The sequence below is a fragment of the Petaurus breviceps genome, unplaced genomic scaffold (assembly GCF_028583685.1).
Source record: "Petaurus breviceps papuanus isolate PSGF00001 unplaced genomic scaffold, PetGlider_PUasm1.0 126, whole genome shotgun sequence".
Classification (NCBI taxonomy): Eukaryota; Metazoa; Chordata; class Mammalia; order Diprotodontia; family Petauridae; genus Petaurus; species Petaurus breviceps.
In genome coordinates this window covers 32,749,510-32,766,083 of record NW_027185655.1, presented here as the reverse complement: position 1 = coordinate 32,766,083, position 16,574 = coordinate 32,749,510, and the positions used below count along the sequence as shown (strand labels likewise).

General features: G+C 37.8%; 1 protein-coding gene across 3 annotated transcripts in view; it reads right to left on the bottom strand.

The window, feature by feature from the left end:
- The window catches only part of GSTCD (glutathione S-transferase C-terminal domain containing), a 196,000-nt gene that overhangs the window by 152,909 nt on the left and 26,517 nt on the right, over nt 1-16,574 (bottom strand). For all 3 annotated transcript variants that reach the window (XM_069094733.1, XM_069094751.1, XM_069094742.1), the window contains exon 3: nt 14,933-15,385. In XM_069094733.1, coding sequence (XP_068950834.1) covers nt 14,933-15,385 — 453 coding nt within the window. The remainder of the gene's footprint in view (nt 1-14,932; nt 15,386-16,574) is intronic.

Sequence of the window (16,574 nt, the reverse complement as noted above, 5' to 3'; positions counted from 1 at the left end):
CCCAATTTTTCCTCTACCTCTCTTATTTGATTTTTAAAATCCTTTGAGCTGTTCCAGGAATTTTTTGGTGGGGAGGAGGCAGGGTGGAGCTGAGACCAATTCACATTTTTCTTTGAGGCTTTGGGCTTAGCTGTTTTTATTTTGTTGTCTTCTGAGTTTGTGTTTCAATTTTCCTCATTATTATAATAACTTTCTATGGTCAGGTTTTTTTTAGCTGTAGCTGTTTGCTCATTTTCCCAGCTTATTTCTTGACTTTTAACTTTATATTACAGTTGGCCTCTCCTCCCAAGACGGAGGAGGTACTGTCCCAACTTCGGGGCTTTCATGATACTGTTTTCTGAGCTAGTTTAGGGATCTGTAAGTTTTCAGTTATTCTAAGGTGGCCTGATCTAAGAGAGGCATGGTCACTGCTTTGTCAGTCTGTGCTATGGTCTGCGAGCAATCACAGGCATTTTCTTCACCCTGAAGCTGAGATGAGGATCCCAGTCCCCTGCAGCAGTGCTGAACCAGCGCTCCTCCAAACCCTAGCACTGCAACTTAGAACCACGTGCAGGTAACATAACAGGGTCCTGCACCCACTACCAGCAAAGTAGCTTCTTTCTCATTAAGTGTCCAGTCCCCTATGCTCTGTCGGCTGAGAGTTCTAGAAGCCTCTGCTGCCACTTTCATCACCTTTAAGGCCTGCTGCTGGCTTGCCATGGTGCAGCCAGTGCTGGACTGCACTCCATTGTCACCCCAGTGAAAAAGACCCTTCTCACCAACCATGTCCTTCTGTCGGTTCTGCTGCTCCAGAATTCATTTTGAGGTGTTATTTAAAAGTTGTCTGGAGGAGAATTTGGGAGAGCTCAGATGAGTCCCTGCCTTTGCTCTGCCATTTTGGCTCCAGTCTCCTCCCCACGTTAGGCAGTTACACGGTCTCCTCTGTTATTCCTAGAACAAGACACTCCATCTCTTGACTTTTTCATTTTCACTTAATGTCCCTCACAGGCATGGTATGCTTTTCTCCACATCTATTCCTTGGCTGTCTTGGCTTCCCTCAAGTCCCAGCTAAAAATCCCCATTTTCTATAGGAAGCTTTCTCAATCACTCTGAATTCTATCATCTTCTTTCTACTGATTATTTCCTTTTATCCTGCATATAACCTGAATGATGTCATTAGATTGTGAACTCTTCAAGTGGAGGGACTATTTTTTATTTTGCCTTTCTTTGTACCCTACAGTGTCTGGCAAAGATGTCTAAAAAGAAATATTTACTGACTTACTAGCAGTAAGAATACTTTATATACCCTGGAAAAATCAGGTTCAGGAAATAGTTAATGAATTAATCATCCAGAAATACTGCTTTTCTCCCGACCCTTCCTTCCTCTACTCTTCTCAGTACGGAATCATTTTTAAGTTAAGAAGGGAATGAAAGGAAAGGAAATAGAGGCATTGGCCTTCTCAAAGAGTTTAGTCCCAAGAGGAGGGGAGATGAATATATGGCAAAAGCTAGAGGGGATGGATGTATTAGGGGAATATTGGAGACATGTTTATATGCAGTAGAGAAGCAGCCAATAGACAAAAAGAATTTGAAGGTAAGCGAAAGAATAGAGTTCACAGAGGAGCAATCTGGTAGAAAAGATGGGGCCTACTGGCAAAACAGGTGGGCAGATGTCAGGTAAAGGAGGCAGAATCAGGTAGAGTCAAGTATTTAAAATCCTAAGGCATTCTCCTCCTTGGAGTTGTACTTTCCAAATCTATGAACTAAAACATGGTGCTCGTTTGTGGTTTTGATTGGTTGTTTGTTTTTTTTAAAACCTAACTCTAATTAATCTAGTAATAAATGGTCAGAGTCAAGACAATCAGGACTCAAATCCCACCTGATATTCATACCAACTATACAAAGTGAACGAGTTCACTTCTCATTTCAGTACCAAAGGCAACAATATAAGAATATAAATTGAGGAGAAGGTGCTGATCTATAATGATAGAGGGGGTGCCTTTATCCCTGAAAGTTCCCCGCACAACGGAAATAATATGAAGTCCCACAAGCTGAGTCTATATCGTTGGCAAACAAATGAATTACTAAAAGCATATCTCAAATCTAATTAAAGCTAAAAAAAAGAAAATTTATAAGAATGAATATAAATTCTGGAAGCTGAAGAGGAGGAATTTAATCAGGAAGTAAATTTGAAGTAATTTGGAGCTGTGGCAGGTGAAAGATGAAATGACTAAGGAAACAAAAGTTTGATCTTCCAAACATATCAATTTATCAAGCAATGCATGCCAGTTACCTAACAAATCGGGAGCAGACCTCTTCAGCTTAAGGCTGGACCCCAAATACAATCGGTGACAGACTTTTTATACATTAAAAACTATTAACCAAATAAGAACAATCAATTAAAAGGAAACAATACAATATTAGGTTATCTGATTTGTCATTTGATGAAAGACTAGCAACTTTTCCAGTTGAGAGGGGGAAACTGAACAGGTACAATTCCCTGAAATCAGAAAAGGAGGTCTCTCACTCCCCCCACATATGTGTAAACAATCAAAAGAACATGAAAACAATATCTGATGGATCAGTGTGGGTCCAGTTTTCAGATAAGACATATGAATTGCTCGAGATGGATGACTGTAAGAAAACTCCTTGCATAAATCTTCAGGTCTGATGAGGTCTCTGGTCAGCATAATCTAGGTCTTTGGTTAAGGGTCTCTAAGCAGCAAGTACAGGTGTTCCAGCTTACTGGCCTCACAGGGCTGGGTTCAAACAATGCAATAAGGTTTTCTCTCATTTCCCACAATTGAATAAAGTTTTGTCACAGGACACAGAATTTGGACTAGGAATCATAACTAAATAGAAAGATAACTGAGCTAGCTCCAGAAATGAATCACAAGATGGAAATCAGTGTGGTTCACTCAATTCCCCCAATTAACCACTTGGCTTCCTAATCCCTTCAATTCCCTCAGAGCCCATGGGAAAATATCAAGACAAAAATGTTTTCCACTTTAAAACTGATTACTTCAAACTGACAAAAACCAAACTCTACTAGTTGTATCATCTTTGACAAAAAATATCTTAAACTATATCTAGATTTTATGTCAGACATGTGTGTGTGTGCATGTGTGTGTGGTTCCTCGACTGTTATCAAGAAAATGATATTTAGTTCACTCTAGCACCACATGCAGCTCAGCTGAAAAGAAAATGACCATTTAAGCACTGACCTAAAGATATTTTCATTTCAAATAAATACCACTTTCAGCTGACTTCAGGAACATACATATATACCACTTCTAAGAATATACTGAGTTCTTCCTCACAAAATCAGAATCAAAATCAACTAGAAATGCCAAATTTTGTCTGTGATATGAAATATTAAACAGCTCTAATGATATAGTGTGAGGGAGATTCCAGGTAATATCAAGTAAAGGGGGGAAAACATCAGATTTCTTCCCCTGCCCAATATCCACTATGAGAATATATGCAATAAATATTTGAAGAAATTCAGAATCTCTAGTTCTCTTACTCCTTCACTTCCCTAGAAACCAAGAAATGTCAGGTTTTTATTTTACATCTAAAATTTTGAGAAAAAAATACATTTTTTTTTATAAAGCAATCGGGGTTAAGTAACTTGCTCAAGGTTATACAGCCAGTTATTTCTGGGTGTGGTGCTGAGTATCTGAGCCCGGATTTGATCCCCAGGTCATCCCAACACTGGAGCTGGTGCTCCTACTCGCTGTGCTACCTGGCCGCCCCTTTAAATTTTTTTTTTTGCTTTTTTGGAGGGCAATTGGGGTTAAGTGACTTGTCCAAGGTCACATGGCTAGTTTTTGTGTTAAGTGTCTGAGGCAAAATTTGAACTCAGGTCCTCCTGACTCTAGGGCCGGTGCTCTATTCACTGTGCCACCTAGCCACCCCCTCTAAAAAAAATACATTTTTTAATACAATTGACAATTGATTAACACTATCTGGCTAAGTAGAAAAAACATGTGGGTTCAAATTTATAGATTTTTCTTAAGAAGTCTTTTTTCAAACTCAAACTCTATCTCAGGAATAATGTTCCAAAGCCTTATCCTTCCCATTACTTATTCAATTCTTATTAAGAAATCATCATGGCCAAATACACTGATATTTCCTGGCAACCACAAACGGATAGGATAGTCAGTGCAGATTCCAAAATAGCACTATCCCCCAAGTGTGGGGTAAGGTTAAAAAAAGGGGGGAGCTCCCTTTGAAACTGAGACTAATTAAAAAAAAAAAACAAAACTAAAACCTGACAAAATGGAAGAAGGTAAGCTATATATAGAAGTAAGCCAGAATCTAAGGCTGAATACATCCAAAATCATCAAGTGCTTAAATTTAGCTCCCAAAACTCTACCAGGAAGACACCAGCCTAAAATGGAACTATAGCTCTATAAAAATAAGCTATAATAAAGATAATTAAAACACTGCACTCTGAAGTAAAAGTGATATAACAGAAAGAAGAGTCAAAGAATAGGAATTTATCAGGGTTGTTCCAGGGTATATAAGGAAATGCCATCCACATCCAGAGAAAGAACTCTGGAGTCAGAATACAGAGCGAAGCAGATTATTTTCTTTTTTTGTTGTGTTCTGTTTTGTTTTGTCTTTCTCATGGTTTCTCCCATTTGTTATAATTCTTCTATACAACATGACTAATGTGAAAGTAAGTTTAATAGGAATGTATATGTAAAGTCTATATCAGATTACAGGCCATCTTGGGGAGGGAAAAGGAAAAAAAAATTTAAAACTTATGGAAGTAAATGTTGAAAACTAAAAATAAATAAATTAAATTAAAAAAAAAAACTATAGTGGTTTGCATTTCCTTCTCCAGCTCATTTTACAGATGAGCAAATAGAGGTAAATAGAGCTGAGTGACTTACCCAGGATCATACAGCTAGTAAGTATTTGAGGCTGGATTTGAACTCAGGTCTTCCTGACTCTAGGTGCCACTTAGCTGCCCTAATACTCACATATTAAAATGCCTACTATGTTCTAAGCACTGTACCAGGTACTAACACAAGTCCCTATCTTTAAGGAGCATGCCTTCTACTAGAGGAACTGTTAACACATATTAAAAGATTTTCATCTTTAATTGTATACAAATAAATACAATGTATGTAATTAATTATATATAAATGTATCCATTCTTAATGGTATATAAAATGAATGCAATGGGAAAAGTGAGCATGGAGAGGGAGAAATAAAAACTGTGGTATCAGGAAAAACTTCTTTTAGGCTTTAGCTCTTGAGCTGAGTCTTGAAGGGGACAAGGGATTCCAAGAGGAAAAGTTTGCTCTCGGAGTCTCCAGGAATGGGGGACATGCACAGTCATAAAGGCAGGAAGTGGGAACAAGCCCACCAGCCTGGTGTAACATGGAGTGGCCATTTGGGAGTAATAAGTCAACAGCCTTTTTAAAGGCATTTTAAAGACTGTGGAGGGTTGCAGAAGCCAAAGAGAAGTTTGTATTTTAGCCTAAAGGCACTACAGAGCTAATAAAGCTTCTTGGTCAAGGCAGTAGGGTGTTCAGATCTGAACTTCAAGAAAACCACTTTGGCACCTTTGTGAAGGATAGATTGTTGAAGGGAAAGACAGTAGTCAGGAAGACCAAATTAGGAAATCAACTAGGCTGATGACTGCATGAGGAGAGAGAAAGTGATGCATTGAATATGTATTACGGAAGGAGAATCAATAAGATTTGGTAACTGATTGGATGTGGAGGAGGTGTGGGGAAAAGGAAAAAATTAAGGATGTCTAAGAGACTGCAAAAGTGGGTAACTGGAGAAGGAAAAAAAGACATGTTTAAGTATATTTGGGAGCAATCTGATGAATGTTGAACCAAAGACAGAAACAATGAAATAAGCTTAGAACACCAAATAGAACCCAAATGTTAACTCTCAAAATTTCATTCTTCTAAACACCTGCAAAAACTCATTTAAATATATATAGTATCTTCTATATAAATCTCTATATTTTTATAGAACCTGTCACCATAATTCTTTATCACTAGAATTTGGAATCCCCTTTTTTGGACAAATAATACTAAGGAGGTTAAAACCTTTTGCCAACATTACTCTAGTAGACCAAGAGGAGTCATGGAAAAATCAAGACTGAACAAAGGTGATGAGGTTCATATTTCCTCCTGAACAGAAAGACAGACTTAATATACATTAAGCCAGACCTCTACGAAGGGTGAAATGTAATCTTAAAAAGATAAATTTCACTCCTTTTTCCTTTCTTTCTGAATTACCCCTGGAGGAGACTTAGAAAAGTAGTCAACTGACACGTGAATGAAGTCTCTTTAATAAAACACCTCTGTCCCACACTTTGATGTCACAGCAGAGCTTCATAGACACTCCCCAGAGTTCATTTGCTGAATAAGTCACTGCCACCATCTAAAATCTTAAAAATGAGAGCAAATCCACCAATCAGGTCTCCTCCTTGCCATAAGCCAACCTGTTGACAACCATGCATCTAGACCTGATCTCAAATCCAAACACTCTTCACTGTCACAGTGCAGCCTCTGCCACAGGAAGATATCTATAGTTCCAGAACATTCAATAATATGGACAACTTCTTCTAGAGAACACAATCGTTGGGTGGACAGGGGGATGGGGGGGGGCGGGTTATGGAGGATTCCTGAATTGCTCATATTGAGGTAACAATGGCAACCTATAATTCACAGAGTAAAATATCAAGCTTTGGAAATTCTATTTTAAAGAGATTGTGCTGCCAATATCCCTTCCTCCTATAATGAATGCTGATGCTATCCTGCAAACTCCCTCTTCATCCAATCAGAGCATAACAGCGCCTTGAACATCTGATTTAGTTTCAGAAAGAATATTACTTCAAGAAGATAATTTTCTTCTTTTTTTTCCAATGACAGAAACAAAATCAAGTGTTTTAACACTCCAATCAACTAATTCAATTAGAATTAAACCAGATATAGTATGAAATAAACAAATACTATAATTAATAAGAACATTTACACTACTTTCTAATTACTTCTACAAAGCCCTAATGGTGATTCTAAAGTGTTAAGACATTCGTTATTAATAATTATATGGCATAACATATGGTTGAAAACAGCCATGAACTTCAAGGCAAAAGACTCTGGGATCATAGTCTAGCTCCGGCACTAGTCAGGAGTCAGTCGGTCAATATGCATTTATTAAGTGTCTACTACGTGCCAGGCATTGTAAGCACTGAGGATACAAGGTCCCTGTTCCCTAGGAGTTCTCAGTCTAAGGGCAGAGACAACATGTACACAACTCGGACAAACAAGCTAGATGCAGGATAAATCATAGATCGTCAACAGAAGAAAGAGAAAGCTTTATGGGGGATCAGGAAAGTCTTACTCCAAAAGGTGGGATTTTAACTGGCATTTAAAGGAAGTGAGGGAGACCAGGTGACAGAGATGATAGAGAGTATTCCAGGTATGAGGGCCAGGCAGCGAAAATCCCTAGAGCCTGGAAACAGAGTGTGTGGGGGAGGAACACCAAGGAAGCCAAAATTACTGAATCAGAGTATGTGGGGTGTGGGGAGAAGTAAGGGGTGAGAAGACTGGAAGGTTAGGCAGGCGGGATCTAACTTTTGAAAAGGTTTGAATGTCAAATGGGATTTTATATTTAGAGCTAGAAGTAAAAGATAAGGAAGCCACTTGATTTATTAAATACCAGGGTGACGTGGTCAGCTCTGAGTTTCAGAAAAAGTAATTTGATAGTTCTGTAGTGGTGACCTTATGAGACTGGGTAAATCACAATCTCTCTGTTTGGAGAGTTTCTTCATCTATAAAATGGGGGTCACATTTGCACTGCACACACCATGGGCTTTACACGATTATCAGTTTAGAACTGGAAGACACAGTACAGATCATCTGATCCAAATCTGTTATTTTATACATAAGAAAAATGAGATCCAGAGAAGTTAAGTCATTCACTCACAGTCCTACAGGAAGTAAGAAGTAGCACCGACATCTGAACATGGATCCTTCATCTCTTTCCATAAGACTGTGCTGACTATCAAGAGGTACACACTATATGTATGTATGAACACTGCAAATCGCTGTCTAAAAATAAGTGCAGTGCAGTGTATTAAGACCAAATTAATATAAGATCAAGATGGAAGGAAAACATTTGAGACACAGGCCATGGGGAAGCTTGTGTAAGGACACTGCTTCAAGCCACTGTCTCTTGAGGGATGGAAGCAAGAGACACACAGACAACAATGAAGGGACACCAAGGACACACTTAACATGCTTCAGAAATGTTTTTTTTTTTCTGGGGCAGGCCTGCAAATAATCATTCTACTCCTCCATACTCTCTGCCATGCCTGAAACCTTATAACATCGCCATGTCCATAATTTTAGACTAAACCAAAAATTAGGCCAAAAATGGAGATAAAAATACAGCCCGCCACAAAGCACATATTTGTGTATCTTATAAAAACCAGATTTTCCTGAAAGTTACCTCTCCTTGCACTCACACCCATGTCTGGAAGGTTATTTGGTCTCTTTAAGAGTCCTATAAATGTCAGCTATTACCATCAATGTAGAATGTTGAAAAAGAAAAAACAAAGAAGAAAGTAATGTCATGGCTTGGAGTTCTACAATTAGGCAAAATGCTGGTCCTGATTTGTACAAGTAATAATGGAGTTGGGAAATGAGAAATATTATGGTGATAGGAAAATTAAGGCTTATAATGGCAAGCATAAACTTGTTTGCAAAATGCTATGGAGGAGCAAAGAAGATTAAAAGCAATATCCCTCTCTATCAGCAAAAAGCAAATAAAGCTGAGCAGACTTCTGTGCAATCATTCAGTTCAGGCAGCTTATCCAGATAGAGAATTTTTAAATTAAGTTCAAGAAGAAGACAGACAAAAAATAAGAACAGCGCCTTCTTAATGGCACTTTAAAATTTACAAAGTTGTTTCCCTTATAACAATTCTGTGAGGTAAGCACCGAAAGTATTATTATCACCATTTTACAGATAGGAAAACTGAGGCTAAGGGGTTAAGTGATTTACTTATGGTCACAAAGCTAATAAATGTCAGAGTTAGGATTCAAACCCAGACCTAGTGACTCTAAACCAAGTTGTTGGTGGTGGGTTTTTTTTTTTTTAGTATACCATGCATGTCACCTTAAACGTAGCTGTTAGCCTTTTTTACAGCAAACATTTTGTTAGTAACAACCACAATTGGACTCTTTCCATCTCAATATACCAGATATGCTATAGAAACAGCATGACAGGAACAGGGAAGATGGAGTCTGGACAATAGCTGGACCAACTCCACTACATACTGAAGAATTGTGCTGGAAGTGATGAGAATTTTAAAACCCTTGGGAATTGATTCTCTTGATACCTCGGAAGAAGAAAAGTCCAGAAAAGAAAAAGAAAAAGCTCACAAGCAATGTTCTTACCAAGAAAAGAAAGAGGCCACTAAAACATTAGAAACTACTGGCCCAAATGCCTGCTTTTTCATCTGAATCAGATCTTTATGTCCAAGGATGTACTCAGAGACACGGTGTATCATCTAGTGTGTCAAGGATGTCCCATACCAAAGTAGGAAAGATAAAAAGTTTGACACAGCCTGGTAAATGCCAGGTTCACAAGAGGGATCATAAACCTCTCTCCTTCTCCTGCCTTAGCCTAAACGTTACCATGTCTAATGCTGTAATGAACACCCTGGGAGTATCCTTTATTTTCTCTGCCCATCCCTAAGTTAAAATGGGGTGCCAACAAAGGCAGTAAAAAAAGCAGTAGCTTTTAGCGCTACTGATCAGTTCACCTCCCATAGGAAAGCCTCGGGGGAGCAAGAGGAGTGGACTGAGGCAGAATGCACAGAGAGGCTGAAATCTGTGTAGCCTTCAGTAAAGAGAACAATGTACCCGTGATTACATCAGTGTGCTTCCTCTCTCTAATAGCATAAATCCCAACTCATCTAAGTCATCATCTTCTCCCTTGAGCCTCTTCTTCCACTGGGAGTCCTCTCAACATGGTGGAGTGGCTTCCTCGACATCTCTTGATAATAATATGGATATTGATGGAGGATGAAGGTTGTACAGTCTGCCTAGAACAGGCATTACTGCCCCAAAAGACCCTGTCCAGTCCTTTTCGAGTATACACCCCTCTGACATTCTTTGTACTGCTTTCCTGTATAGTTTCTCATTGCTTATATACAGTGGTGTAACCTGCTTACATCTACTATATGCCTCTTCATTGCCCTGTAGGCTATGAATTTAACACTTTAGTTGTCTGAAGACTGTAATATTCCATGATTTAAAGTCAGAGTATCAATGGGGGAAGGTTCACATGAAAAAGATGAGCTTTTGTTTTAGTGACAGTCTAGGGCTTTAAAGTCCTATATGACCTCTAAAATGCAATCCAGGCCATTCTCCTCTTATTCAACTTTGGGCCTATTTTTTTTATACACACAATATCTGTTCAAGATTTATGTTCTAAAAGATAAGCTTAAAATATTAGCTATCTGACTACATGCCTTAGTTTTTAGAGTGTGTACACACAAACCAATTAAATCACGAATCTTTCAAAAGCATCTAAGTAAAATAAACAACAACAACAAAAAACAAGTAATGAATTGAAAAGGACCAGTCTCTGATCCTGAATTATAGTTCCCAAAGTCCTACACAAGGCTGCCTAATACCGAAATGAAAACCTCTATTGGGGGCAGGGCCTTCCACTGGGATAATGAGAGGCAGCATTGTATAGGTGCCAAGTCTCAGTCATGAGGATGACCCTGGTTCAAGTTCTGGTTTTGATATATATTGTGTGCCCTTGGGCAAGTCAATGGAGTTCTCAGTGTCACAAGAAACTCTCTGAGACTAAGTTGCAGAAGATCTGCATTGGTTAACCAGGGTGTTTCCTCACTAGAAATTCCTTATCTGGATGAAATAACAGGGTTAGACCAAGAAAAAAAGGAAATAATCAATAATTTCATTAAAGAGAAAGACAATAATGAGACAACATATCAAAACCGATGGGATATAGCAAAAGCAGTAATCAGAGAAGAATTCAGATCTCAAATGGCTTACATCAATAAAATAGAGAAAGATAAAACATTACAACAGTATATTACAAAGATTATACAATATGACCAAATGGGATTCCATACCAGGAATGCAAAGATGGTTTAACATAAGGAAAACTATTAACATAACTGATTATATCAATAGTAAAAGTAATAAAAAGTATATGGATATATCAATAGATGCAGAAAAATCATTCGATAAAATATAAAACTCATTTCTATTAAAAAACACTTGAAAGTTTAGGTATAAATGGACTTTTCCTTAAATTGATAAAACTATCATCAAACATTATTTTAAATGGAGATAAGGTAGAAGTCTTCTCAGTAAGATCAGGTGTGAAATAAGGATACCCAGGGTCACCAATATTATTCAATACTGTATTGGTAATGCTAGCAGTAGCAATAAGAGAAGGAAAAGAAATAGAATCATTGGGCAATGAGGTAATAAAACTATCATTTTTTGTAGATGATATGATGATATACTTGGAAAATCCTAAAGATTCAACTAACAAAATTAATAGGAAAATTAATAATTTTAGCAAAGTAGCAGGATATAAAATAAACCCACATAAATCATCAACATTCCTATGTACCACCAACAGGACCCTGCAGGAAGAGACAGCTAGAAATATCCCATTCAAAATAACTCTAGGTAATATAAAATACCTCGGAGAATACCTGCCAAAGCAAATCCAGGAACTATATGTACAAAATCATAAAAACTTTTTAAACAAATAAAATCAGATTTAAATACAGAAATATTAATTGTTTATGAGTAGGCAGGTTTAATATAATAAAAATGATAATTTTCCTAAATAAATCTATATATTCAATGCCATCTCAATTAAATTACCAAAAATTTATTTTAATGAATAAGAAAAAATAATAACAAAATTCATTTGAAAGAACAAAAGGTCAAGAATATCAAAGAAATTAATGGAAAAATGTAAAGGAAGGAGGTCTAGCAGTAGCAGATCTTAAAATAATCAGGCAACAATTATGAAAACTATCTGGTACTGGCTAAGAAACTGAAAGGTACATCAGTAGAACAGAGGAGAACTACAATTTATAGTAGCAAAGGAATATAGTAACCAAGTGTTTGATAAGTGTAAAGACAAGTTTCAGGATAAAAATTCATTATTTGGAAAGCAAAAAGTCTAGCAGAAAGTGGGAATAGACCAGTATTTTATACTATTTACCACAATAAGGTCAAGATGGATACATTATAAAGGCAGGTACTACCAAAAAAAATTAGAAGAACATAAAACATATTACCTATCAGACTTATGGCTACATGAACAATTTACAAACAAACAAGGGATAGCATTGTGAGATGTAAAATGGATAATTGATGTTATGAAAAATCAAGTACTATTAAACAGATCCAAACAAATGAAAAAATAAAAGACAATGTGAAATATATCATTGGGAAAACTACTGACCTGGAAAATAGATCCAGGAGAGATAACTTCAAAATTATTGAACTACCTGAAAGCCATGATCAGAAAAAGAACCTAGAAATCATCCTTCAAGAAATCCTCAAGGAAAATTGCCCTGATGTTTTAGAACCAGAGGGCAAAAGAGAGGCTGAAAGAATCTACCAATTGCCTCCTGAAAAAGATCCCAAAAAGAAAACTACTAGGAATATTATAGTCAGGTTCCAGAGTTCCCAAATCAAAGAGAAAATATTACAAGCAGCCAGGAAGAAACAATTTGAATATTGTGGAAACACAATCAGGATAACACAGGATCTGGCAGCTTCTACACTGAGGGACTGAAGGGCTTGGAATATGATATTCTGGAGGTCAAAGGAGCTGGGACTAAAACCAAGAATCATCTACCCAGCAAAAGTGAGTATCATGTTTCAGGGGAAAATATGGTGATTCAGTGGAATAGAGGACTTTCAAGCATTCTTGACGAAAAAAACAGAGTTGAATAGAAAATCTGACATTCAGATACAAGAAGCAAGAGAAGCATGAGAAGGTAAACAGGGAAAAGGAATCATAAGGAACTTATCAAAGTTGAACTATTTACATTCCTATATGGAAAAACAATAATTGTAACTGATGAAACCTTTCTCACTATAAGAATAGTTGAAGGGAATAGAAATGTGTGTGTGTCTGTACATATGTATATGTATATATATATACAGACATACATATATATGTCTATATAGATAGGTATATGGGCATATGAATACATATGTGAATGTGTGCATATATGTGTACAGGTATACATAGATAGAGGGCACAGGACCAATTTAATAGGAAGAGATGATACTTAAAAGGTGAAATTAAGAGGTGAGAGAGGATTATAATGAGAGGAGATGGAGAGAGACAGAATGGGGTAAACTATGTCATATAGAAGAGGCAAGGGAAAATAGTTACAATGGAGGGGAACAGGAGGGCAAAAGGGAATGGGTCAACCTTATTCTCATTGATTTTGGCTTAGGGAGGGAATTACATACACACTAAATAGGGTATCTCACCCTACAGGAGAGTAGAGGGGAAGGGGATGAGAGAGGGGATGATGGAAGAGAGGGCAGGCTGGGGGGAGGAAAGTTGGAAGCACCCACTTTTGAAAAGGGACAGGATCAAAGTAGAGAACAGAACAAGTGGGAGGTGGGATAGGAGGCAGGGAAATATAGTCAGTCTTTTACAATATATCCACTATGGAAATGTTTTACATAGCTACCCATGTACAACCTATACTGAATTGCTTATCTTCCCAGTAAGGGTGGGTGACAAGGGAGGAAGGGAATGAATCTGAATTCAAAGTTTTAAAATTAAATGTTTAAAAAAAAATATATATATATATATATATACACAGACTATTATTAATATTATCTTACATGTAACTGGGAAATAAGATATACATAGGGCATAGAGATCCACCATGCCCTACTGGAAAGTCAGAGGGGGTATGGGAGAAAATATGGGAGAGAGCAGACTGGAGGAGGGGATATCCAGTGGGATTGCTATTTTGGGGTGGTAGATAGGGGAAAAATGGGGAGAAAATTTGTAACTCAAAATCTTGCAGAAATGAATGATGTAAACCAGAAACTAATAAGGTATTTGATTAAAAAAAAAAGAAATTATGAGCTTAAAGATTTTAGAAAAACATGGAATGAGTTGCACTAAATAATGAATAAAAAATGAGCAGAACCAAGAGAACACTGTATATAGTAAAAGTAATAGTTTCAAGAACAACTTTGAGCAATCAAGTCATTCTGACTATTATAAAATACCAAATTAACTACAAAGGTCCTATGAAGATGCTATCTGCATGCAGAAAAAGAAATGACATATGTGTGTGTACACATATGTTCATGTACAAACACATACATATGTATATACACGTGTATACACACATATGCGTATGTGTGTATGTATATATATATGTCTAATGGAAGCCATCTTTAGGGGGGAGAGAAAAAAAGTTACACGATAACTTTGTTGCATATTTAAAAGGAATAACAAGTTGTATGTAATAGATCTGTAGTTTCAGGTACAATCATCTTTTGTTTTTAATTCCACTTTATTATTGAAATATTTGTTTTATTTCTTACGTTCAGAATAAAAAAATGTTTTTAAATTTCTCAAGACTAGATAATTTACCAACTACTTACTGTAATAACTGATTCTGTAAACTTTTTTTATTGATTTTTAAAGAACAATTAAGATAACTATTAACTCCTGGTGCCTTTTGTATTTTACAGTCTTATCAAATGCTTCCTAAGAAAATGTCATTTTCCCCAATTCAACAACCTGAGAAACAAAAGCACTTTGTTCTGACCAGGTACCAGGTAGTACCATTCCTTACATCACTTTAATTAATTCTGGACCTTTCCCCACTCTACACAATACAGGTTTTTCAAATGCTGCCTTACCAGAAACTGATGTATACAGGGCAAAAGAACTAGGTCAGCAAGGGTGAAATAGAGGCCTTCTGCAAAGAGGTGGTCCAGAGGAGGCAGGTCTGAGGTCTGCACTTTCCTGATGTGCACAGGTTCCCGAGGGCTCTCGGCAGGAGCTTCCTGGATGCTGAGTCTGGATAGCGCCACTGTGAGTTCTAGGTTCTCTGTGGGAGGCTCAGAATTTTCTCTGAGGGCTCCTTGGGGACCAGAGACAGGACTCTGCCCAGGCACTTCTGTCTCCTGCTGCCGCTTCAGCTTTTGCCTTCGGATCTTGTCATCATTGTGCACTCTCACAGGCTCCCTGAGCTTCCTTTCCACCTGGAGCACTGCCTCTGGGATAGGAGTCTGGGGTCCAGGCGGCTCACTTAGGAACCTCTCCACAGCCAGTGGGATGCTGAGCTCACAGAGTCTGGTCCACTGGCTCACCTGTAAGGAAAGAAATTAGATGATGACAGAACCATAGGATGAATCTTTACTGGAAAGACTGAAGATAAAGGAAAACTCTAGTGACATAGAAACCAATTCTGAGGAGTCCCAGAGTGTATCTGTACAGGATTTTAAAAAGCAGCAAAGACTCATACCCATAGTTCTGCACACATCCTGCATTCCTAAAGCAGCCCATTAGAAAGCAACAGATGAAAGCCTTTGCCTACATGAGTTCCTATCTCTCTCCAGATTCTTTAAAATGGAAAAAGTCACTGCACATTCAGTTTTTACTGATCACCATTCATAATATCCACAGACATCATCTTAGAACTACCCAAAATAATTTTTTTTTTTTGGTAAAAAACATCTGTTAGAGACACAGAGGCAGGCCCAGAAGGCTAGAAGGCCAGAAGGCCCGCATACGCAGGGGCAGGCCCGGAAGAGGCCTGATCAACTCAGAGGGCAAGTCGTACCACCAACCACAAGAGCCACTACCAGGCCTATCACCAAAGGGCTGGGACTGGAAAGAACAAGGTAAGAACCAAATGCAGGGGCCCCTGTCCTGGACAGCAAACACTCCTGGGGCTACCACTTCATAGCCCAGAAATTTAAAAAAAAAAAAGCCCCTATCAGGACCTCCAAAGACCAGGATGACAGAGTGAAACTCACCTGCTACAACCTCCCCCTACTGACCCTGAAAACATAGTAACTATCGCCCCAGGGCAAAACCCTCTACAGTAAAGGCATGGGATCCTAGAGGGAGGACATGGCTAGGACCCTACCTCAAAATGGGTAGAAAGCAGACTACGAAGACTCTGGAGTCCTACTATCCTCAGAGGGAGGAACCAAACTCAGAGGGAGACAATGTAGACTCCACACCCACAGATGAAACATCAACAGGGAAGGGGTCCCAAGCACAGAAGGCTCTCCTAGATGAGATCAAAAGGAACTTTGAAAACCGAATGAGAGAGATAGAAGACAAAATGAATAATTCTTTTAAAATCAAAATTACAGAATGAGAAAAACATTATAATGAAGAAAACAGCTCCTTAAAAATAAAAGTGTATGATATGGAAAAGGAGCTCCAAAAATTAACCGAGGAAAATGGTTTGCTAAAAACCAGAATCGACCAAATTAAAACAAATAACTCTATGAGGAACCAAGAATTAGTCAAACAAAACAACAAGAA